At 33.5% G+C, this 26,178-nt stretch overlaps 4 protein-coding genes across 7 annotated transcripts; all 4 read right to left on the reverse strand.

The window, feature by feature from the left end:
* Positions 1-1,129: 1,129 nt before the first annotated feature.
* LOC105199563 (serpin B5) lies at positions 1,130-6,025 on the reverse strand. Its single transcript, XM_039456736.1, has 4 exons — positions 5,858-6,025; positions 2,857-3,108; positions 2,291-2,648; positions 1,130-1,954 (listed from the first exon to the last, which is right to left on the reverse strand). Exons 2-4 carry the CDS (start codon positions 3,106-3,108, stop codon positions 1,392-1,394), a joined length of 1,173 nt encoding a protein of 390 aa, XP_039312670.1. The 5' UTR covers positions 5,858-6,025; the 3' UTR covers positions 1,130-1,391.
* Positions 6,026-7,129: 1,104 nt separating this feature from the next.
* On the reverse strand, positions 7,130-11,829 carry LOC105193420 (serpin B3). 3 transcript variants are annotated; one of them, XM_026137047.2, is made up of 5 exons: positions 11,741-11,829; positions 9,400-9,504; positions 8,862-9,140; positions 8,314-8,635; positions 7,130-7,912 (listed from the first exon to the last, which is right to left on the reverse strand). In XM_026137047.2, exons 3-5 carry the CDS (start codon positions 9,096-9,098, stop codon positions 7,359-7,361), a joined length of 1,113 nt encoding a protein of 370 aa, XP_025992832.1. In that variant the 5' UTR covers positions 9,099-9,140; positions 9,400-9,504; positions 11,741-11,829; the 3' UTR covers positions 7,130-7,358. The 3 variants fall into 3 exon arrangements, with proteins under 3 accessions (XP_025992832.1, XP_025992831.1, XP_025992833.1); XM_026137046.2 differs by having other exon boundaries at positions 11,676-11,761; XM_026137048.2 differs by lacking the exon at positions 11,741-11,829 and adding an exon at positions 11,349-11,627.
* A 646-nt stretch (positions 11,830-12,475) lies between these two features.
* LOC105199561 (plasminogen activator inhibitor 2, macrophage) lies at positions 12,476-16,805 on the reverse strand. The gene is made up of 4 exons (XM_011166715.3): positions 16,361-16,805; positions 15,625-15,888; positions 14,980-15,346; positions 12,476-14,580 (listed from the first exon to the last, which is right to left on the reverse strand). Exons 2-4 carry the CDS (start codon positions 15,886-15,888, stop codon positions 13,967-13,969), a joined length of 1,245 nt encoding a protein of 414 aa, XP_011165017.1. The 5' UTR covers positions 16,361-16,805; the 3' UTR covers positions 12,476-13,966.
* A 117-nt stretch (positions 16,806-16,922) lies between these two features.
* On the reverse strand, positions 16,923-25,912 carry LOC105199560 (serine protease inhibitor 88Ea). 2 transcript variants are annotated; one of them, XM_011166712.3, is made up of 4 exons: positions 25,769-25,912; positions 19,540-19,881; positions 18,512-18,890; positions 16,923-18,157 (listed from the first exon to the last, which is right to left on the reverse strand). In XM_011166712.3, the coding sequence occupies exons 1-4, from the start codon at positions 25,784-25,786 to the stop codon at positions 17,550-17,552; spliced, it is 1,347 nt and encodes a 448-aa protein (XP_011165014.1). In that variant the 5' UTR covers positions 25,787-25,912; the 3' UTR covers positions 16,923-17,549. The 2 variants fall into 2 exon arrangements, with proteins under 2 accessions (XP_011165014.1, XP_011165015.1); XM_011166713.3 differs by lacking the exon at positions 25,769-25,912 and adding an exon at positions 23,170-23,322.
* Positions 25,913-26,178: the final 266 nt, after the last annotated feature.

Below are 26,178 nucleotides of genomic sequence, written 5' to 3' on the forward strand. Positions count from 1 at the left end.
TTTTTAATAATATTAATTAGGATGATAAATGAATAATAAGTAAATTTTTGCAGAAGCAAACAAATCCAAAGGATTTTTATGTTTTTCTTTTAAATTTTTAAAATATTAAAGCCTTATACCTATTTCATGTCCGGAGAATAATTACCAATTATATTTACACTAAACGATTTGAAGATGAAAAATGTTTTATTATTATTTAATTCGTTTGATTTTTGTAGGAAACTCTTCAATTGCCAATTAAATCAATGATCAATCCGCTTTTTGATTTTCTGCGATCGCTGATTATTTTTGGAGTACTATTACGATCGTGAGCATAGGATAAACGAGACAACATAAGTGCAATCTCATTTACATATTACTCAAAACGAAACTAAGGAAGAAACATAGAAAAAGAAATCTAAGAATGTAGGAATGTAACAAATTGAGAAATATAAACGAAAATTGGAGCAAACCAATTGCAACTGGTTTACGAATCCCTCCGGGTTGGCAATCTCGAACGAAATCGCCGAAAGTCTTCTAAAGATGATGTTTTGCTTCTTTGAGGAAGTGTGAGAGCATATCTCTTCGTATCTCACGGATCTCGAGTTCGCTCATCTCTCCTTCTCGTTGTCTTCTCGTAATACGTCAAGGACTCGGGAGCTCGAACCGGGACGAACTCGCGTCCGTCCGTGTTTCTGGTATGTCGTACTGCGTCGCCTGTTATATGTGTATGTGCATGCGTTTCACGTGACGCAATCGGATGCCAACGGCTGCAGCAGATCCCGGCATGCTCGTGTTTCGCGGATGCTACCGGCTAACGGTCGCTGATACGCAAAGCCAGATATACGCACGTACGCACGCATACACACACATACACATACACACACACACACGTGCAGGCAAAGTAGATACCAAGCCAGAAGCGGTGCCCAGAATGACGTCAAGCTCGGTGAATGGGTTTCAGTCTCAAGAACTCAGTTTGTCGATTCGACCAGAAGAGGCGCAAGCTGCCGATCGCGAAAATCTCGAGAAGTCGATCAAGAAGTACGAGAAACAATTTTCCAACACCAACTTCTCTTGATAATTGGAAAGATTAGATGATTAATTTAAGCTAAATACTTCTATCGAATGAAAAAAAAAAAGAAAATTTTTTGCATAAAACTAAAAATTGCATTTAATTTACTTCTTCAAGCATTTTATAATTTTTTAAATAAAAAATCACGCCATCGATAAAATTCATGTTATTCAAACAAATCACAAATGTATTTTACTATTGTAACTGTTGTTATTTTGCTAAAAATTTGAATTGAATTTTTGAACAAAATTTTTTTATAAAAGAAATCAATATCAATTAAAGTAAGTTTTGTCTCCTTCATTACGCGGCACAAAAAACACCTGCGACTTTACTGTCTTTAGCTTTCTAACATGGCACCACAAAAAAGCACGTTACGATGGCTTTTATCGTAGATAAAACAGATGAATGGAAAAGTGACACTCGTAGATGTGTTTATCTTCGCATGATGGCAATTATTTTCGCTGAAGAACATGTTGCATGCAGTCGCGGTGAGACCGTCCATCGTGACCTCAAGATTGACTCGATGCAGGGCATCACCAAGTTTCAAAGACTCTTCATCAGTGAATTCGTGTAGAAGGGCGAAGCCAAGTGGCGTGAGATCTTCGAGATGCAGCTTATCTAACAGTTCGTATATTCGTAGATTTTGCTCGATCTTGAATGTCGGAACCATCATTCCTATCGGTTTTACCCCCTCATCCAACAATTTATGAAGCTCCTGAGATCCTTCTTCGGTCGCCAGTCGTTCCATCAGTTGAAGAAGTCTTTCATTATTTGTTAAATTGTTCTCGTTTGATTCCGAATTGCGCGATGGAAATAAAAAATACGTCGATATCTTGTCTTGTGCGAAAAGCACTTCCATGACATCTACGTCTAGCTTAGTCTGAAAAGTCTTAGACTTATCTGAAAAATCAACATCAAAATTAGAAACAGATTAAAATATTAAGTTATTTTCTATCAAATGTCAAGTTTACAATGATTTTAAAATATTTCTTTAATGTTTTTTACGTTCCCCCTCCCCCTAGAAAAACAGAAAACATTTTCGTAATTTTCGTTAAATCGTAAACAGAATAAAAGTGAAAAAAAAACATTAGAAACGTGTTTTTGCTTCAACTATTATCTATATAAAAATACGTTAATACAAAGCAAAATGTGTAATTTTTTTGGATAATTAATTTACAAGCTGTACTATTGCATTTGATGATAAATGAATAAAATAGGATTACAATAGATAATGACCATTGGAATTTTCGTGATTTTCATCCTCGGAATCGGTCACATCACTGTCGCTGATTTCAAGCTGCTCCAACTTCTCTACGAATATACCCTTGCAATAGATCGCGTCAAACGAAACTACGTCAGTGCCGTTATCGATACTGGTCGGTGCTAGCACGTTTTGTATGTTACCTTGCGTTACGCTTTTAATAGTGTTATTGATGTAATTCCTTACAAGCTCGGGGTTCGTCTGAATAGTCATTTCCTTCATTCGATGACCAGACGTAAATAAATTTTCTGTATCGAGATATATGCCTTTACCGCAAGTAATCAAAAGTCTACTGAATATTCGACACGAAAAGGTCTTCAGAATTCCTTCAATCTAGAACAAAAAAATAAAGAGGTTATAAGATTTTTTTTTCTCCTTCCCTCCTTCCTTTTTAAAATAATAAATATTTTTCACATCTCGCCTTAGTAAGTTATCTCAGTTAAATTATTAATTAATCAGCATTTTATAAATTTTAACTTGAAAAAAACCAGCGATAAATCGCGTATTTTTTATATAACAATGTCAATCACGAACTACTTACTCTGTAACAAAATTGTTTATGTCCCTTAATGCAATAGAATTGTTTGACGACGGCTTTAGATACGTCCGCAGGAATGTAGAGGGCTCGTTTAAGATCATTTTCTAAATCGGTGTCACTTTGCGCCCCGAAGTACACCACGAGTAGATTCTGATATAGAAGATGCGGGCTAAAAAAGACATTACCTTTCGGCTCCAGCAACATACATTGCCTCAGACTTTCCAGAGCGAATTTGAAGCGGGCTTCTGTCAACATCTTAAAAAAAAAATAAGTAGAAGTTGTTCACCAAATGAGTTACCACGCACAAAAAATCATATAAAACTGAACTGAGGAAAATAAAAGCTCATATTTAATCATAATTAATGTTGTATACGAAAGAGTATTCCAAAGTTCGCGAGATTTGTCCATAAATAAAAGTACACTAATCTTGAATTTTATGCACCACAAAGTAATTATCTTGAAAGCGTACATGCCAATCCCAGCATTACTGTTACGAATGGAAAACCATCTGAAAATTCTTTTTTATGAGTCTATAAAGAAAAATTAACATACTTTTATGTATGAAGAAATTTCGTGAATTTTTGCATATCACTTTATGCACGTGTATACATCTCTGAGTTTTAAACGTTTTTTTTCTTTGCATACACACGTACATATGCATTTGAAAAAACAAACGGAATAATGAGAGCGTGTGAAATTAGCATCTCACGATTAAACTGCGTATTAATTAGCATCCAGCATAGTTGCATAGTTCTTGATAAGTTTTAACAACAGTTTTGTCAAATTTACTATAAAAATCGTGATTTTAAGAAATGAGATGCTAACTTCCAACAATGTCAAATAGCATCTTACCGTATCTTGAATCTTTAACGGTGGGAGAGTAAAAATCTGTGGAATTTTGAAGTCTGGATAGGTTCAGTGAATAATTCTAACAATTAAAATCTATTAATTATAAGTAATTATTATAAGAAATGTACAATAGTGAGATGCTACAGTTGGTACGAGTTTTGGGCTGTACAAAAGTTTTAAATGACGAATTACGTCCCCACACACAAGTTCGTGAAGAATTGTGACAGCTAGCGCACTTCTAATAATTATAAATAATTATTATGAATAAAAAATCCACACGATAGGGAGATGCAGTGACACTGTCGCGAGTTTTGGGCCCCAAAAATATTTTAAATCATGCATTATGCTACACACTAGTTCGTGAAGAGTTGCGGCCCCTGACCCGCTTCTGATAATAACTAATTATTATTAATAAAAAATTTACACGATAATGAGATGCTGTGACACTGCCGCGAAACGCTGGTCTTTTTCAAAGAGTTTTGGGTACGAAAAAAATATTTTTTGTACAGTTCTCAACATATTAAAGCACCTTCCAAAGAGTTCCGGTGGATTCCGTTATTAATTAATTAACAAAAAATTAATAACTTTCGAAAAAACTTAAATGCGTTCAGAACTAGACAAAAAATATTTTTTCGTACACAGAACTCTTGAATATAGACCAGCGTCTCACCCATATAGGCAAAAATACGTCTTTTGCGAAGATAACAATTTTATTTTAATTAATAAATAATTGAATTGACTGGAACTCTTTGGAAGACGTTTTAATATGTTGAGAACTGTAGGAAAAATATTTTTTTGTACACAGAACTCTTTGAAAAACATTAGCATCTCACCTATATATGCGGAAAATAGGCTTTTTTTGAAGTTATTAATTTTTTGTTAACTAACTAACATCGGAATCGACCGCAACTCTTTCGAAGGCGCTTTAATATGTTGAGAACTGTAGGAAAAATATTTTTTTGTACACAGAACTCTTCGAAAAAAATCAGCATCTCATCCATATATGCGGAAAATCGGCTTTTTCGGAAGTTATTAATTTTTTTTTTATTAACTAACATCGGAATCGACCGCAACTTTTCGGAAGGCGCTTTAATATGTTGAGAACTGTAGGAAAAATATTTTTTTGTACACAGAACTCTTTGAAAAAGATCAGCATCTCACCCATATATGCGGAAAATCGGCTTTTTTGAAATTATTAATTTTTTGTTGATTAACTAATATCGGAATCGATCAGTACTTTTTGGAAGGCGCTTTAATATGTTGAGAACTGTGGGAAAAATATTTTTGTGTACACATAATTCTTTGAAAAAGACCAGCGTCTCGCAGCAGTGTCACAGCATCTCATTATCGTGTGAATTTTTTATTAATAATTATTATTATTATCAGAAGCGGGTCAAGGGCTGCAACTCGTCACGAACTAGGGTGTAGCGACACAATGCATGATTTAAAATATTTTTGGGACCCAAAACTCGCGACAGTGTCACATCATCTCCTTACCGTGTGGATTTTTTATTTATAATAATTATTTATAATTATTAGAATGCGCTAGCTGTCACAACTCTTTACGAGTTTGTGTGCGGGGACGTAATTTGTCATGTAAAACTTTTGTACAGCCCAAAACTTGTGCCAGAACTGTAGCATCTCACTATTGTACATTTCTTATAATAATTTCTTATAATTATTGGATTTTAATTGTCAGAACTATTCACTGAATCTATCTAGACTTTAAAACTCCACGGATTTTTACTCTCTCACCGTTAAAGATTCAAGATACGGTGAGATGCTATTTGACATTGTCGGATGTTAGCATCCCATTTCTTAAAACCGCGATTTTTATAATAAATTTGACAAAACTATTGTTAAAACTTATCAAAAATTATGCAACTATGCTGGATGCTAATTAATACGCAGTTTAATCGTGAGATGCTCACACTTGAGATGCTAACTTCACACTCGAATAATGAATTAAAGTGATAATAATATGTTTTATCGTATACATATTGGCTGCGTTCCGATATACACTTCAAGTACTAAAAATCTATAGTTCACGTTACATATACTATAGATTTTCAGTACTGACAGTGAATTTCGGAACGCAGCCATAATGTAATAGACATTTATCCCGTTTTGTAAGATTGACAGCTATACGACGTACCTTTATAATCCTAAGGTTATCGACGATAGTCTTAGTACGAATTATAAAAATTGTTGGGAAGAAAATTTCTTGAAATCGCTGAAAATATCGAAAGAACGATCGGTGAAAAACGACAACTGTTATCCGTAGGTTCAGTTCTACAAGTGACGTGGTGACACCTTCCGAATCTAACATCAAAACACAGTAGGAGCAATAATACGTAGGCAGTCAAGATCAAATTAGTAGTGTGTTTATTAACATAATTTGATGACAACGCAGGAACTACATAAGTATTTGAAATAATGGCTAGAACAAAACGAATTTCAAAATTTTCAGAGATTAGAATAAACGCAAAGCGTTTGAGAACGATTTATTTATCGTTTACATAATATTTTCTGCAATAATTATGTTTTGCTGTACATTGATTAAAAGTGAAGATTTATCTCTAGATTTTACTCTATATTAATATTAATATCTCTCATGTTTAGGTTACTATTATCGAGTTGCTGTAGTTAAAATGAATCGAAATATATTTAATTTTATAATATAATTATTTATATTTTTATTAACTTCTTTTCTTATTATATAAATCTTTGTAAGTAACAAACGATTCTAAGCTAAGTATCGCAATTTGCATTAAAATGTGCTCTCTAAGCAGCAGAAACCTTAGAAAGATACTAATCTGTTCCTTTTGATATATTTTCTTATCTTTTCGAAATAGATTAAAGTCGATGTAATTTTGTCGCGCTTATAATGTGATATATAAATAATTACGTTAAAAGTTTTACAATTATGTAATCTAAATTTATGTTTAGAATATCTTGCAAGTATATATCTTGCTGCGCGCTTGTATTTGGCCGGTAAATATGCAGCTATCTTTATAAATTAATTTCTCATTAATTAATGCTAATAACACATAGAAAATTATAAACAATTAGTAAACGAATCGGTTGATTACAAAATTTAATACACGAATTGTTCAAAATATGGCAATAGCATAAGCAGTAGAAATCGAATATGTTGATTTCTTTATTGCATAAGTTTTCTTGAGCTATCATTTTAACTTGCAAAATGATAAAAAGCTTCTTAACTCGGTTTAGTCCACTCTTTTTGTCCACAAGAGGTGATACAATTATTATCTGACATCCTATATGTGTGTGTGTGTGTGTGTGTATTTTAAGATATTTAAAATAGAATATTATATATATATATATATATATATATATATATATATAATATTGTATTTTAAATATCTTAATTTTATTTAAAGGAACAATGCAAAAATCGTTTTTCTAATTATTATTTTTTTAAATTCATTTTCCTATACATATATGAACAGAAATTACAAGAAAGAAAATTTGTATGTTGATATACTTGATGTACAATTATATAAATTTACATTTGATCGAATATTCACAAAGTAGTTAAAATAAGAAAAATATAAATAGCATTTTAGGAGTTAAGTTATGTTCCCCATCATTATTCATAGTATTTTATCTGTGACTTTACTTCTATTACTTTTCTATACAACACCACAGAAAAGAATGTTGCGCTGAAATCTATTGTAGATTAAACAGATACATTTATTACGGGCTACACTCTTATTAATGTGTGTCCGCTCGAATTGACAAGAGCAGTTGGTAAAGAATGCATTACTCGCGGACGCAGTGAAATTCTTCTTCGTCATCTCAATGTTGATTCGATGCACGATGTCACCAAGCTTCAGGCTCTCTTTGGTGAAATCGACCAACTCGATCGTGCCGCGTGGTATAAGTTCCGGAATGCCTAATATTTCCAACAGCTCGTTCGTTCGCAGCTCTTCCTCGATCTTGAATATTGGAAGCGGGTGCTTTTTTTGAGATCTTTTTTGTGATCCAGCAATTCGCAATCGATTATCCAGAAATTCATGAAGTTTCAGAGATGTTTCCTCCGTCGTGAGTCGTTCCATCAATTGGATAATCCCATCTTTTTGTACATTATTTTTGTCCGAATAGCGTGGGAATAAGAAAAACGTTGATATGTTCCTTTTTTTCACTGGTATCTCAATGATACGTGCGCCTAAATATTGTGACGTATCTGAAACGAAAAACGTTAAAATTAAATACATAAAAAGATTAAAGTAGATAAATGACGATTCGATGAAGTGTTAAGATTTGTTTCTTATGATCAAGTTTATACACGAAGATTTTTAAAAACTTATGTAATACTTTCCACGTTTTTCGCAACGAAAAAACATATTTAATTCAAATTTGATTAAATCGTAGAAAGTATAACAGTGAAAAGAGCATTATAAACATTTTTCTGTATTATTCCTTGCGTTTATATTTAAAAATGTTACAGTATGAATAAACTGTACAAATCATTTATTTTTATATATAATTAAGATAGAAATTATATTATTATTATTATAGATAAAATGATATTGATATGATTTGTAACCATTATTAAAATTATAATTTTCATTTCTGTATTCTTACGATCTTTGATGTCAGTGATGTTAAGCTCAAAATTGCCGTCTAATTCACCATTGCAGTATAATGCGTTAAATAGAACTCCTTCAGTATTTCTATTGATACTATCGGGTGGTAATAGGTTCTTTATTTTGTGTTTTGTTATGCATGTAATGGTGTTATTGACGAACTTCCTTCCTCTCTCGGGATTAATAGCAAAAACGTAATCCATCACTTGATGGTGAGAATTAAATAATTCGTGTGTCGTGTTTTTTATATTTTTGGTTTTACTAATCCAAAATCTGCTATAAATTGCACACCGCGTGTAGGGATCCTCAGGTTCAGTCATCTGGAATGAAAGAATCAAAAGATTATAAAATTTCTACCCCGTCTCTCCTTTACCCCCGTCTTTCTCCGAGACCATAAATATGTCCCACATTTTATTATAAGTGATTGTAGTTTATTCATTTGTTACGTAGAATTTTCAAAATTCGAAAAACTCACGATCGCGCTAAATCATATGCTCTCGTACATTTTGCACGGTGATGCCAATCGTGCCGAAAAAAATTACTCACTCTAAAAAATTGCAAGTTTCCTCCGAAAGCATAATATTGTTTGATGACGGCTCTAGAGATGTAATCAGGAATGTGAAGGATCTCTCTAAGAAAATTTTCGTCTCGAACTCCAAAGTATATCATGAGTAGATTATGATATATGAGATCCGGGCTAAAAAGAAAGGCTTTTTCGTTCTCCATCATCACATATTTCTTCAAGCTTTCGAGAGCGAATTTAAAACGACTTTCCGTCAACATCTTTAAAAAAGAACAAGTAGAAAATGTCCACCAATTTGTTTTCTGCACACAAAAAATTATATTTCTACAATCACGTATAATTAAACTGGAAAATAAAGTATTACACAAAAAACAAGTTATAATGTTGTATTACGTGTTTGTATGCATTTTAAAGAACATATTTCTTTACATACACTCACATTGATGAAAGACAAACGGAATAGTAAAAAATCAAGATGATCCAAGTGAAAATATGTTTTATCACATATAATGTAGCAAGCGTTTATCCGCCTTTTCTATGATTGACGGCGACATAACATACCTTTGATGTAATTATCAGATTGATGCAGTTCGAATTACCAAAATTATTGATTCGGCAAGAATTCTTCAATGAAAATAGCGGCAAAGTACAACGACGTTAGTTCAGCTACAAATAATATAGCAATTATTGCAAATTTGATAATAAAGTTAATAATTTGATGTGATATAAATACAATAGGCTGTCAAGATCACATGGTAGCATTCTGTATATTTACTAACGCGATTTGGCGAGAGACGAAAGCTACATAGAAACTTGAAATGAAGGATGAGGAAGACGATTACAAAGATGTTCGAAAATTAGGATAAACGCAAAGAGAAAGGGAGAGCCTAACAGTCGATTTATTATTTGAAGGATCCAGCGATAATATTCTCTGCGATAATTATGATTCACTCATGATTAAAATTGACGATCGATATCTAATTAACTCTAATATCATATCGATGCGATTAAATTTATGATTATAGTTAGAATGAGTTGAGAAACATTTAATTTTAATTATACGTATAAACGTACGCATATTTAAAAGTATTTATATTCCTTTTTTTTTTACAAAAATCTTTGCATGCAACAAACTGCTTTCTGAAATATTGTTATTCTCATTGAAACGTGCTCTATTTTTTCAAACACGTGTTGTCAAAAATTGAAGGTTTATGTTGAAATAAAAGTTGTTGGCGATACACGTTTAAAAGTGTACGTCGGGAACCTTCGAAGAATGGTAATTTACCACTTTCAGAATTTTTTCATTTAATACCAAAATAGTTATTGAAGTTGATATAAGTTTATTGCACTTTGAATTTCTTTGCTGCCGTCACGTGAAAAGGATTCATTGTTAGAAGATTACAGTGCACAATCTCCCTTTTGTACAGTATAATTATTTATTATACGGAATTAAATCAACGATCAATTCTCTTTTCGATTTTCCGATTGCTGGTTATTCTCGAACTATTGCCACGATCGTGAGTATAAGGACAATTTTACATATTATTTAAAATAAAATCGAAAGATTCGTGAAAAAAGAAATCTGAAATGTACGAATGTGCTCTCTGAATTCTTTGGAGTGGAATCTCACTCTGAAAGATGAGTAAGATTCCACTCCAAAGAATTTAGAGAATAACAAATTTAAAAATATAAACGAATGCAAACGAAGCAGCCAGCCTGGATTTTTTTCGGATTGTCGAAACGGAATTGATTCAATCAAATGTTTTAAAAATTATGAAATATTTCGTAGAGAATCTCTCTTTCTAAATCTCTTCTCTCTCTTTCTCAGTTCTTTCAATCTCTTTGTGTCTCTCACGATGTGTCTCTAGTACATCAATCGGAAGCGCGAATCAAGACAAATTTGCGTTTATCGGTATTCTTGATAGACTGTACACGCGGAGAGATAAATGCCTAGCGATCTGTAATTAACCGAGCTCTATAATACATGTAAAGGTTGTTGCACGTAAAAAAAATTAGTTATATGATTGTAGTTGTAAATATTGGAATGGTATTAAATTGTTAAATGAATACGAAATTACATGCAATTTTTTTTATATGCGCGTATATGATAGTCTAATCTCTTTGCAGTTTCTCTTTCAGCGATAAATTTCATTTTAAAACTTAAAAAGGTGGCTAGGTTATGTGACGGCTTTTCTTTGGTTAAACATGGGGTTAAGTATAATCTTTTGACTTGGAATCAACAGAAATCTTGGAATTAGATCTTAAGTGCCTTCCGTTGTTCACTCAGAGGACTAAAAATCTATAGTACATGTAACGTGAATTATACATTTTCAGTACTCGTGGTGCATTTAGGAAGGCAGCCCTCGTGATCATGCTTTAACCTTTCACAAGTCACGTGTAGTTTACTGGACCCCAGATGTTATTAAAGGCGCAATTTTTTTTTTAAACCCAGCACCAGCGCTGTTACCCTTACGATTAATAAAAAGAGAAAAAAATTATATTGTATATACTTAAGCTAAACCCTCTGAAGGATTTTTATTTCAAGATCTCGTGGATTCCACGTGGTTGAATTCTTTTGACGTTTGTGAAAGGTTAAGCTGTCACGTGAGTCTAATCACCGTTAACCTCCAAAATGAAAATCGCTGACTAATGATATGCAAAGAGATTAGAATATCATGTACGCTATTCATTTAAAATAAATTGCATTAGATTTTGTATTCACGTTTAATAATATCATTTCAAACTGTATAACTACGGTTTTACGGTTATAATTAAAATAATTACAATGTTTTACGTGCAAAAGCTTTATCCTACATGGAATATAGAGCGCAGCTAACCTCAGATAGGCAGGCATTCACGTCCCCGTGTACGTACAGTCTTAATTCCTGTAACAACGTTTTACCTTAAAAGATGACTTATCGACAGCAACTGTAAGACTCGCCATGTATATGTGTGTACATGTGTACACACACACACACACACACACACACACACACATACAATGTCTTACATTTGCAGTCGGTAAGTCATCTCTTATGATAAAAAGTTGACACAAGAATTAAAACTCTGGATGTACTCTGTCGCATAATACACACATACGGATTGGATACAGAAAATACTGGTGTTGCTCATGTTTAGCTGATAATTGCGTTGCATAATAAATTTTTTATTATTGAGATTACCTATAGAACAGAGAAGTTCTTGTGTCTCCTGAAATTTTCCACCAATCGGAGCATTCGAGTTTATTCACCATCTGAGAAAAGAAAACAAAAAATGAATATATTATAAAAGTTTTCTCTCTTTCTCCTCTCCTCTTTTCCAAATAAATATTTTCTACATCTTATTATATATAATTTTGATTGAATTTATTATTTAAAATTTGTGAGACTTGAAGAATTCGAAATCGCGCTAGTGAGATTTTAAATTAATCACAAACTTTCACGCACATTGTATGACTTTCAATCGCGTCCGAAAAAAATTGCTCACTTTATATCAAAATTATCTCCTCCAACAAATAGTATTGTTGAACGATAGCTTTAGAGATGTAATCAGGAATAAACAGGATCTGTCTAATTTTTACCCGAAGTACATGAGTAGGTTCTGATATATGATATGTGGATTAAATACAAATTTATCATTATATTTTTGGAATGCATTGAGAAAGTTTAATTTTATTTATACTTATAATTATACACCTGTTTGAAAACATTATCATTTTTTTCTTATTACATCTTCGCATGTGTTACGCTATAAATTCTACAATATTGCGATTATTTAAATGTGGTCTATATGCAATACAAACATCTTTGAAGTATATGAACTTGTCGTTTCTAATATTTTTTTTATCAAATATTGAAATTTCGCTACTGAAAAATAAAAATAAAAACGAATATAAATGAGATATCCAATCACAAATTCTTCCGGACTGGCAAACAGAATCGTCACGCCGAAAGACTTTAAAGATGATATTACGTGTTGTCGAAAGAGCACAAGAACTTTTTTAATTTTCTTTGCGTTTCTAATGAATCTCGAGTTTGCTAATCTCGTTTACTTATCTCATACTGTAATGATTCGCAGCGTAAATTAGAATGAATTCACATTTGTCATTATTCCTAGTGTTTCATACATGCGTCGGTACGTGCATACGTTTTATATGTTACAATCAATTGCAAAAGATTCCGATATTTTTATCTTTCGGGTTGGATGCTACCAATTTTTTATAGGCATAATTAAATTTACATACATATACCAATTAATACAAACGAACAGAAATCGGAAATGGAGTTTTCTCTCTTTCTCTCAAAATTATGTATGTCGAGCCCAATATATATAAATGTAGTTTCAACTTCAAATATTCAATTTATTGATTTAATCGGAAGAAATGCAAATTGCTGATCGCAACACTTTCTCAAAAATCGCGACAAGACTTGTTTATGTAACTTTATTAACTAAAATTATTAAATTATATATTTAAAAAGTCATAATCGCTAAAATTCTTGTTACACAAACATGTCAGAGATACACTTTATTATTTTGATTATAGTCGACAATTTATATTGTTAAACTTTTAAACTGAAATCAATTTCTCTATGAAAAAAATTAATTCTATTGCGAGTATTTACTGAACATTTAATGAATGTTTAAAAAATCGTATTTAGCTAATACACTTTTGCGGTATACAAACATTTATTAAATATTATTAATAGCTATTTAATAAATTGTTCATTAAATTGTCGAACTGTCGCGTATAAAATGGTATTTTAAAAATGTTAAAAAATAAATAAAATGTTAAAAGATTTTTTATAACATTTATAAAATAGTTTGAAAGACGTATCAAATCTTAAACGATTTTTCAACTTGATGATAAAATTAATTTGTTATTTGCTAAATGTATTTTTTAAACTATGTTGTATCAGGACGTTAATTAAAGACGTTTCAGCGTTTCAGACTACAACATTTTGAGATATCGGCATTACATTGCTGCTGACTTTCATTAGCTTTGAATAAGACACTGCAGAAAAGGATGTTGCGATTGAATAAATTTTAAATGCTTATTTTTCAGCTTCTAATGATAAAATTAATTTTTTGTTTGCTAAATTTTTTAATCTTTGTTTTATCGGGACGTTAGTTAAAGACGTTCTTGTCCACTACAACATTCTGAAGTTCCCGCGGCATCACATTGCTGCTGATTTTCAGCTTTGAATAAGACGCCGCAGAAAAGAATGTTGCTATTGTGTTTATCATAGATGAAGCAGACACATGAGTTGGAGCAGTCTACAGTATTTATCCGTTCGTGACGAGAAGAATTGTGGGTAAATAATACGTTACTCGCCGTTGCTATGACACTATTCTCCGTAATGTCAACGTTGACTCGATGCATGGCATCGCCAAATCTCACAGCCCCTAAATAAGTCATCGGATTCAAATTAGCTGCTCCAAGTGGCGTAAGTTCCTCAACGTCCAGTATCTTTAACAAATCATACATCCGTAGGTCTTGCACAATCTTGAACGTCGGAAACGTGTTGGAAATCTGTTGCGATTCTCCGTGATCCAAAATTTGACGAAGATACCGATATCCTTCCTCTGTCATCAGTTGTTCTATCATTTGGACGATTCTATCATTTGTTAATATGATATTGTCTTTCTCAGATTCCGATAGTATAGGGGTAAGGAACAATATTGATATCCTGTCATCTTTTAAACGTAATTGCGTAATATTTGCGTTTAGTTGCAAATTCGTGCCTGAAAAAAGAAACATTAAAATTAAGGAAGAAATAAAGATGCATTAAAAATAGATAAATAAACATTAAACTATTTAGTCTTTTTTTCTCATCAAATGTCAAGTTTATGTTATAAATTTATAAAAATTTGTATAATATTTTTCAAACTTAGAACGAACAGTCATTTTGGTAATTTCATCCAAATCGTAGAATTTCGTATTAAAGTAGAAAAAACATTATAAAAATATTTTTGCATTTCTTGCATTTACATAAAAATCTTTAGAAAATAAAACATAAAACATATAAATATTTTATTTAAAATGAATTTTGCAATTATCGTAAAGTTAATCATAAATGAATAAAATAAAATTATAATGGCTAGTATTGAATTGTTCTTGTTTCCAGAATTGTATTCTGTCACCTTCTACATTCTTGCTGCTATGGCCGACATTAGGATCAAACTCGCAGTTTATTTTGGCCTTTAAGTAGGCCACGTTTGCCATAACTAGGTTGGTTTTGTCATGGATGCTGTTTGGTGGCAACAGATTTTCTATGAGATATCCTGTTGTATCTTTAATAAATGTATTAACGTCATCTCTTCTGTCTGTACTGTAACGAGAATTATCAAATCGGACTTTACGCAACTTTTGGTATTTGAACCAAAATAAACCGCTGAGAGACAAACGATAATGACGTTTAAAATAGCTTCTTTTTCGTGCTATTAATTTATTTTCGATCCAAATTACATTGTTGATTCCATACTTATAAGATCCCGTGGAATCCATTATCTGAAACGAAAAAAATGAAGAGATTGTAAAATTCTCTCTCTCTCTCTCTCTCTCTCTCTCTCTCTATCTTTATTTATCTATTTATCTATTTATATATCTTCTTGTTCTCTGATACAATAAATGTTTCTTATCTCTTACATAAGTTATCATAGTTGAGTTTATTTGTTAAATAAATTTCTTAAAATTTTTCTAGAGAGAGAGAAGTCAAGAATCTAATGTCAGCAATAAATGCACGCGTAAACACACTTTGTATGATAATATCATTCAAAGATACTCACCCAGTAATTAAACTTTTCTATTGTATCCAAATAATATTTTTGAACAATCATTTTAGTGATATTTTCAGGAATATAGAGAATCTTCTTCAGAGAATTTTCAATTCTATCGCCACTAGGTACATTATAGGTATTACATAGAATACACACTGTGAGTAAATGCTCGTATATGAGAGATGGACTAAAAAAGACATTACTTCTCGGCTCGATCAACAAACATTGCTTCAGACATTCCAGAGCGAATTTGAAGCGTGACTCTGTTAACATCTTAAAAAAAAAAACAAATGTAAGTTATTCAATTTAAATCCCGACACACAAAAAATTATATTTCTAAAATCTTACAAAACTGGACTGAAGGAATTAAAGTAATGATGTTAAGTTATAATATTAATTACGAGGGGATATTCTCAAAAATTTATAAAATTTGTCAATCACTAAAAATACATTTACGCTTGATCTTTGAGAAGCTTCTTATACTTTTTATCTACTTTGCAGATGATGGCGAAGTAATAAGATCTAAAGTTGATATACTTTTATTTATGTGCAAATTTCTCTTTTTGAATACCGTCTCGCGTATGTGTGCTTTAAAGAATTTTTTTTATGCATACATATACATACATACATTGATAAAAGATAAACGAAATAACGAAATTAAGATGCTTGAAAATGTTTTGTCATAAATACATATAGTGTAACTGCAATGTGTTTTATCGCGTTTATTAGGCTCAATGTGACATACCTTGTATGTAATTCTATACTGTCGACGTCCCAATGCAAATTATAAAAATTGTCGGATAACAAGCCAGAAAATTTGGTTAAATCACTGAAAATGTTGGCCAAATACAATGACGATTGTCCGTTAGTTCAACTTGTACTGTCGAAAACAGCTCCTTCCCAAGTTTGATGTTCGAGTGATATCGACAGCACATAGACGGTCAAGATCATTCGGGTAACCTTATATTTACTAACATCATTTGATGGAAACGCGGAAGCCTCAGAGAAATTTGAAATAAAGGAAAACACGACCGGTTACAAAGATTTTCGGAGATTAGGACAAACGCGAAACCTTGATCGTTTTGTTTATTTAAAGATCTAACAATAATATTCTCTATCATATTTATGCGTATTTAAGCTTTGAGTTTATGACGGATCTTTATGTTCATTTTAATATTTTTTTTTATCATATTTATATTATCGCTATTACATTTATAATTATATTAATGTTAAAATAAGTTGAGAAACATTTAATTATATTTATGTCTAAAAGCATTTTTATTCATTTTTCCCTTATTACATAAATCTCCGCTTAATATATTTTTACAATTTTTAATTTTTTCTTCCAACACATTAAAGAATAATTTAATTTGCACATTTGAAGGAGGAAATAAATATCTATTGAACAGCTGTTTCAGTCACTCGGCGAGATCACCCTTCATCAAAATTTATTATCTATACATCATCAAAATTTATTATCTATACATCATCAAAAACGTTAGCGCCTTTACGTGTAAACTTTTGTTTTGTTTTACACTCGTCTTCGTCTAACTTTAAAAATAAGAAAGAGCCGGCGTAAAGTATAAAATCTTAATATAAGAATAAATTAATGAGATTCATGCAACAGACTTCCTACAAAAAAATTGTCGAAGAATGCTCTTTCTCCGACCCTTCGAAAATACGCAGACTTCGAAGAGATCAGCGACGTCAGGATTTAAAGTCAGCTTTGTAGGATATAAAGGATCAATTATCCCTGATCACTCATCAACAAAATTGTTCAGTGCCACACGAGAAACTACTGATCCTCTCAAGGATGGTGTCAACTGACCAAGGGGAGTAAAGAAACGAATTTATCGATTTTTGTCATAACATCAGACTCCATTGCTCAACTATCGTTTTAAGGATGAGTTTCTTCTAAACGGCACACGTCCTATTTAAACAGCGCCGGGAGTTAGGGAATATGTTTGCTGGGTTACGCCAGGTGAACGAAAGACACCGGTGAAAACGATGGTGTGCTCAGCCTTGTTGTAGATCAGGTAGACGAACGGATGATTGGCATTGAAGATGGCAGGTTCGGTCGGTCGGCTGGAGCGGAAGGTGAAGATCGCGGTGGCCGCAGCCGCGGTGGTGCCTTCTTCCGTGACCTCGATACGAGCTCGGTGCACCGCATCACCGAGATGCAGGCTTCGCTCGCCGTCCGCGACAAAGCCGCGCAGATCGGCCACGTCGGGTGCTAACAGTTCACCGGCGCCTAGAGCGTGCAACAGCTGTCCGATCGGCAGCTCTCGCTCGAGCTCGAAACGCGGCAGGCTGACCTCGACCTCGCGTGGCGGTAACCCGTCGTCCAGCAATTCGCGTAGCTCCCGGGATCCTTTCTCCGTCGCCAAACGTTCTACCAGCTGACGGATTCCGTCCTGGGGCTCGTTGGAAGGATTTTGGACAGATCGCGCGGTGGAGAACGGCGGGAGAATCACGAACATCGATATCTCGTTACCTTTATAAGGTAATTCCAAGATGTATGCTCTTAAATTATCAGAGACAGCTGAAAGGAAAAACGTTAGGATCAGAAAGAAAGATCATTAAAACTAGGTTACGTGCAGGTTATGTGAAATGCCAGATTTATATCGATTTTTTTAAGCATCTAGATTACGCTTTTCACGTTTATCAAAATGAACACTATTTTTTTCATAATCTCACTTCAAGAAATTTCTTACATTTTTGTAAATATATGCGATACTAGAATTTATAAGTAAATTTGAACGAATGTTTTACAAAATAAAGCGTACAAAACACTTCGTTTATAATTAATTCAAAAATAAAAATTAATTATCTAAACTTAATGATCAATCAATGAAATCAATACGATGAATTTCGAGTGATTGATAGTAACGCTTACCGTAATTGAAATTTCCCTTCTGACGCATGAAAGTGGTGAAAGAGTTTTGCGTGCCGGAAGCGTAGAAAATATCGCGTTTGGAGTTCTTCGGGTCGAAACGATGGGCCCACAGGCCCTTAAAGTAAACCGCGTTTGCCAGAACCAGGTCAGTGTCCTCGCCAATGCTGTTCGGCGGCAGGAGATCGCGAATGTGTCCTTTCGTCATATTGCTGACCCAGTTATTGATCTGATCTCTCACCTCGGCAGGATTTGTACGGAAATCAGTCACTTGTAGCTCATCGCCGAATAAATCGAGCATACATTCGCGCAGCTTTCTGTCGTTCGTAATCCAAAATCTGTTGGCGATTCTGTAATCGTAGGAATCTGCAGATCCATTCATCTGAAATGAGAAATACCAGGGATAAAGAAACCGTTTCTTCCAAGATTTCTGAACATTTCTGCGCGCGAAATCGCCGAGATAATAGGTTTTAACAAAGTCGTTCCTCCACACTAAGCTCACACAGGTGTGACTTTTAGAAAATTTTTATCCTTGAAACAATTTGGTTCAAAAATGTCCAAATTACTTTGTACACTCGCTAAATCATTTTATTTGACTTAAATATAGTCCAAAGTTAATTTAAAGTTATATCTGAGTGGAGCAGTTTTTAAATTTCTCATTTTTCGATTTAAAAAGCGCTGCTGCAATAGTTTTTAACTGACTTTAATTTTTCTCGTTTTTCGTTTTATTTAAAAGTTTGACTTGAACTTGAAATTTACTTCTATTATTTCCGAATGATTTCTTCAAGACGGAAATCTCAACGTTATTGAAATTTGCATGCGAGCTTGTTTCGCTGAACAAGACGATCTTAAAAGTTGGCCAAGGAGATCCGCGATTCTATAACACTCATCTTTGGAGCCTTGGGGATCCCAGCACGGTCTATTCCCAGCGTCGGTGTAACGATAAACCGCGCGATGATCACCTTGACATACCTTCCGTGACGACGACGAATTAAATCGTACAATTACGCAATCGCGCCGGAATCGCTCACCTGGGAACGCATTTGATTGAGCGATCTCTCGATGGCGTAGTAGCGTTGCACGTCGACTTTCGAGAGCTCATTCGGAATGCGGAGGGCCCGCTTGAGGGACTCCTCGGTGGTACCGCGAGCGCCGAAGTACGCCAAGTTCAGAGCCTGGTTTATGCTGTGCGGGCTGAAGAAGATGTTGTCCTTCGACTCGATCAGCGCGGTCTTTTTCAGACTGTCGAGTGCGAAGCCAAAGCGGGCGTCTGTCAGCAACACCCTCGACATTGGGTTCATCGCCGTGGGGACGTCATCTCCTGTTAGACATTGCGCCGAAATCATGCTGATTGCCGACAGCAACGATATCACCTGCAAAACGACAAAAACGAATTAGAAATAAGAGAGAGAGAGAGAGGAAAATTACTTATAAAAAATGGATTCTGATCACTTATATAATGATGTCCTTCATTGTAACAATAATAATGCATTTTACGAAGCAGGCCGCTCTAGCAGGTTGATTATACAATACAGGAAAAATAAAGCTAGTTAAAATCTCTCTAATGATTTTAATTTCTAAATGAGAGATCTCTCGGAGACTTCCGCGTTATGATGACTAAAAAGAGTAAAAAGGAATTCAATTTGCTGGTCGACGGCTATTTATCTTCAAGTCTACACACGATCTATCTTCAAGTCGTGTCCCCAAGCACAAAAAGATTAACGACGTTCCGCGTGAATGAAATGCACGCGCTGCTGGCATCATTCTCTCGGTCGAATATTCGATTAAGAGGGGAAAAAAAAAACTTTCTCGCGCTGCGGAGAAAGCTGTGACGACGAAGGAATCACACACACGCGCGTTTGACGTAGAGGATGAGACGTCGCAAAAGGAATCTGGGCCTCCGATACGTTTTTCTTTTTTTTTTCAGTCTCAATGCACACGATACTCGCGACAATGACCTATAATTCATGCGAATTTCTAAACCGTGTCGACACGCGATCGCTATATCGTTGAACCGATCGCCTCGTCGCCTCGGTTAATCGCCAGCTTTTTCCGCTGCCAACTGATTCCATCTGGATAGCACCCGATCGTTTAAAGATCAACAGTTTCCAATAGTAAAAATTTGAGATTTGTTTCTTTACTTTGCGAGGCAGAACAATCGTCCTCTCAGCGATTGTCATTCCGTCTAGCGTATATATCGGAGGTTTTCCACCCCGAGATGACGTAAACCGCGCAATTCCTTTGCAACTTCCTTTGGGGAAGAACATGTACCCGCGGTTCGTTACTTTCCTGCGCAATTGCGACGAAATTGCGACCGGATCGGAAATCGGGGAGACTAACGACGAGTGAAAGCAGCTGGCGAAGCCAGTACCGTGACATCATAGGGCATCCGGCTTTCATGACTGAAATTCAGGTGTGACGAAAGCTCTCGGCTGACAAAAGTGGCATTTTTGATGACGACAATACCTGCCCCCTCCCCCTCTAACGCAATTCGTAATGTAATTTTTTTTTTCAATGTAAGGAAACAATTGATAAGTATACATGATGAAAATGGTTTGCTAAAGTATCTGAAAATTTATAATTGATTTATAATTTAAAATAATTATAAGACGTTCAAGTTAAAAAAAATAACAAAATTTTTTACAGCATTATCATCACCGCTAAAACGTCCTACATAATTGTTTTGAGGGACCAATAAAATTATTTTCAGATTTATATCTAGCTAAATTTTTAGATACTTCAACAATATTGTTTTTTCTGTGTATATAATTTAATTTTTAATGTCGTTACACGGAGAGACAGCAACTCTTCATTTCTTTAAAGGAATTCTAGAATTAGAATTAAAATTCAAATAAAAATCTTCATTTTAATAAATTAAAGCTAGAAATAGAGTTTTGAAATGAAAAAAGCAATTAAAATTAAAAGATTTTAAGAAAATCACAATCTCTTATTCTAAATTAAATGATTCACATGTACTACATGTATGTATTCGCGACAATGTTTGCGAGATACGTAGATCTTCTCTAGAAATATTATAGTAAACATTTAAAGTAAAAAACAAAGCTCAAAAGAGAAGTTGGCATGAATTGAAATTAAACTAAAGAATGAAAATTTGCTTAAATTAAAATTGCCTTACTAATTAGGACTGTGAATTAAATTGAGGATCTGTTCGAGCTATTAATTGAAATAGTTGGGACGTTTGATTAATATTGCGATGGCAATGAAGTGCTATATGAATTCTTTGTTCACAGTGTACATACAACGTTATCATGGCGATCACGTATCGTGTACAATTCATGACAAAAGTGGTCGCAAACAATTTACCTCGGAGTCGAACTCTCCTTTTTTTTCCTCTTTTTTGTTCTCTCGCTCGCGATCAAATAGCTCGAAGTAATTGCACGTGACGTAAGGATTTATGAATGATCAAGCGAACACGACAAGGAAATTCCGCGAGAATCGTAAGAATGGCGCGTAATTTTTACATAAATAAGGCGTAAAGGTCTCAAATAGACACGTTCGTCCAATTAACTTATTAGAGGCCATAAAACCATAATACAGAGAATTTTAGTTAAGTGGTAATTGTCCTGTCTGAAAGTCTGACACAACTTCCCGAATTCTAAATCTAAACTATAATTTCTTGCGACTACAATATATTCACGAAACGATATGCGATTTTCTGGAACGCTAAAATGTGTGCAAATTACGTGCTGAAAATTACAGTAGAAAACTTATTAATAAAATCAATATTTGTCTCGAATTAAAAAGAAAACATTGCTTTAACGAATTGGGATTTTTTATTATTCGCTTAATAAAGAATGACATTCAACGTGAGATTGACAATCAAAGTATATTTAATGTTAAAAATATAATGAATGAATTAAAAATATGAAATAGTTTTCCGACGATTCTACATGATAATTTTACACTATCGTTTGTTGTTTGTTTTTTATTGCAGAATTGCTTAATCTACGACGTCAAGAGTCAGATATATATATTTATGACTATTGAGATTATAACATTATTATATAAATCTTTGACGTCATTCTTGATAAAACGACACAAAAATTGGCCGTGTTTAAACATTAATAATATTGCACACACGAGAGAACTTCCCCCACCGAGTGTTCCGAAACTATCGCTATGAATTTGCTCCATTTATGGAATTTTCTTCAAATTTCAATCAATTTTGTAACTGTGAAGTATAACAATCATTATAATTGTATTATAATTGACTATGTTGAAAATTTTATGTTATTAATCAAGAGAAGAAGAAATTTCATATTTTCAGTAAATAGTCCAACACTTTTATAAAATTTTAAACGTTTCTAAAATTGAGGCTGATAATTTTTTACTACTTCTACCATACTCGCTGGAAATTAATTCAGGAATTTATTCGCGAAGAGGGGAATGTGTCCGCAAGTGTTTTGATAAGACTTATCGCGGTTGAACTTCCAAGCTTAGCAGTCAAGGGTCATTTTAGAATGTACAGTGCATTGTGCTTACGCTCTTCGAGAGCCAATACTAATAATGCAAACAATCAATATATTAATATACTTCAACGAATTTTAGAGCACTTTATAAAATCGTCTCCTAATCTTCAAACATTTTACACAGCGAAATAGAATTGCAGAGAAAGAACGAGAGTAAATATTAACACTCACCGTGAGGAACGACATTGTTCGACACTCTTGGAGTTTCAGCAAAAACGAAAAATCGACGTAGAGTCTATCAGTTAGTGGGACTAACGTTGGACATCCGAGCGACAAACGGAAAGAGGCAGAACTGAGTCTGAAGTCTGAATCACGAAGAGACGCTAGAGGAGAATGCCTTTAGCTGGCCCCACTCTTTCCCACTACTGGCTCGTCATGTTTTGCTCGTTGTGACGTGACGTGACGAGAGATCCAGACTTGGATTACACGAGAAAAAAATCGAGAAAATATGACAATATTACATTTAAACGAATTTTGCAAGAAAATAAAAAAATTCAAAAATACAGACGCAGAATCATGATTAATTTATGTTGATTAAAGGAAGCCTTTTTATATAATTGTGTGTAATTTCAAATTTTTGCTTGATTTACTTAAATCTTAACAATCAGAAACGGACTAATACATTTTTGGTGAAGAGGAGTGAGAAGAGAAGATAAAAGTGAAAAAAACCTCTTCTTCATTTCAAGTCAAGTTACTTTTTCTTCACTCGGACCCTGAACGCGTTTATGTATACACACCTCTCGTTCGAGTCAGTCATTACTTCCTCGTCTTCTAGCTGGAAATACCCGGTAATTGATTTTATTGTCAGAAAAGAATCTTGCCTCTAAAAAGGCATTGTAAATTCTGTGCGCTTTTTTATTTCCCTCGAATCTTAACTCCGCAGATCCTTATCTTCGTGTACAAGTAAAAAATAAATTCCTTTCCGCGAGAAATATATTTCGGATCGCCAAGATTTTTTAATTAAATTTCTTCAGAGTCTCAAATTGTATGTCATTGACGTGACATTCCCTCATCTGTCAATTCTTACGTCAGTCTTGATCGAATTTACCTTAATTCGTTAAATCTCAGAGAGATAAGTTCATCATTATTTTTACTTAAATTCTGACATCAGAAATTGCTTATTCACACATATTTGCATATCATACATGTTTGCCAATCGATTGTTGGGTCAAAATTGGCAGGTCATTTGATCTGATAAGCCGAGATTTAATGTTCATTCCCATTAATGCGGATTAACTTTTTCAATTTAATTTACTCTTTATCTTTTTCAGTACTAAGAATTTGAAAAAGATAAAGAATAAGTTGAACCGAGATCAAAGTTAATCTAGGTTGGTGGAAATGGATGTAAGTATGCTACGTTAAGACATACTGGTTCCTCACTTCCACTGTGTTGGACTATGATGTCAGAAGCGAAGAATCATGTAAATATTTTTTTTCACTTTATAAAAAAGTTTTACACAACAAGCTAAATTCAGTCCCTCGTCATTTGCGTTTTGATGACAAAATTTAAAGTTCTCTTTGCACAGTCAGTCTTCATTATAACTTGTAATTAACCTACCTGTCCTATGTTAAAAGTGTCGTTGACACAACAAGTTGAATGAGCTTTACTTATTCTACTTCCGAGTAACTATTTATTAATCCGTTTGTCTAATGGGAAAAATAAAATGGCGTACGACGATGGATTGCGGCACGTTGACTAATTGTCAAACAAATGTATTATCTGAAGTAACGTCATTCGCTCTCATTAAAGTCTCCGTTGACGTGGAGTTAACAATAGTAATCCAACACTGACTTAGTTGTCTGATTATCGTTGCAGCAAACAAGACAGGTTAATCTTTTCAGCAAATTATAATTTTTTTCACAGGAAGAGACTCTTGATTATTTATAAGAAATAATAAATAATAGATGAGGGTCTTAATAGAATGAAAGTATATCGTATTATTGAAGATATTTTCATTGTAAAAGAGAAAAATTATAAAAATTTATTACCAAGAGAAAGAGAATCGCTTTGTTCTGAACAGATTAAATATTAAATTTGATAGAAGATTATACGTTTCCCTCCACTGAATAAAATTACGAACAGACGATTAAAGGAAAGACACCAATATCGACATAGATCTCTTAAAGCGAGACACTCCCTTTTATTTTTTAGACTAGCAAAACAGGCGCGTGCTACGCAGCTTTTGCTATAATTTACAATTTACACACATTAACCCTTTATACACGTAACTATCAAAACGCGATCTCCGTGATGACAGTAGCTCACGAAGTAAGCACAGCAGGAGAATTGGCATTACAGAAAAGCGTCAGCAATAAATTTCGAGAAATACGATTATCGATCATTAACATGAACTTTTTTCAGATAGGAAACTAAACATTTCATTTCATTAATACCGATAAAAACATGATCCGCTTAAATGTATGGCGTTACTGTCTGCTATGTCGGTTTAGTTTAGCAATTATTTTTAATTATCTTACGTTCGAAAAATATAGTCAATTGCAAAATTTAAAATAGTTATAAGAATTAACAGAAACTAAAAATAAAACTTTGGAAATAAGTAATGCATACTAGAAAGTGCTCTTTTCACTAGTAAGTATTTTTTACTTGTATTTATTTCCAAAGCTTTATTTTTAGTTTTTGTTTAAAAAATATAATTCAAAAATAGTGTGACACATCGGAATTAACGACTTTCTCTTATTTCATTAAAATTAAATATTAATCTACGTGAATTATGTAGGACACAATTTTTTCTGCTAAATCTAATCTTACCTGAAGATAAATCATCATGATTACTGGAGCACCTGGAGTTTATCACGGAGATTTCTGTTGATAAGAAACGTCTTACAAATAGCAGCGTCTCACCATGAAACAAATTTACAATTGCATTTTTGCGCCTCGTCGTCGATGACTTTATATGTAGTGGCGATGGCACTCACATGACATTCTCTTCTACATATATGTTTACATGTTATCTTCGTATGTACTTTTGGCACGGATCTGGGAAAATCCCGGTTGTATCAGCATAACCTTCATATGCTGTGGACTACAATTTTTACTGTTATTGGAAAAGGATTGGAAAGAGACATTCATTCACGCATATTACATGTAAAACAATGTAACAATGTTAATACTACCTGTGACGTAGAAGAGCTTTGGAAAATCCCGAAGAAAATGTCTGC

The sequence above is a fragment of the Solenopsis invicta genome, chromosome 13 (assembly GCF_016802725.1).
Source record: "Solenopsis invicta isolate M01_SB chromosome 13, UNIL_Sinv_3.0, whole genome shotgun sequence".
Taxonomy (NCBI): Eukaryota; Metazoa; Arthropoda; class Insecta; order Hymenoptera; family Formicidae; genus Solenopsis; species Solenopsis invicta.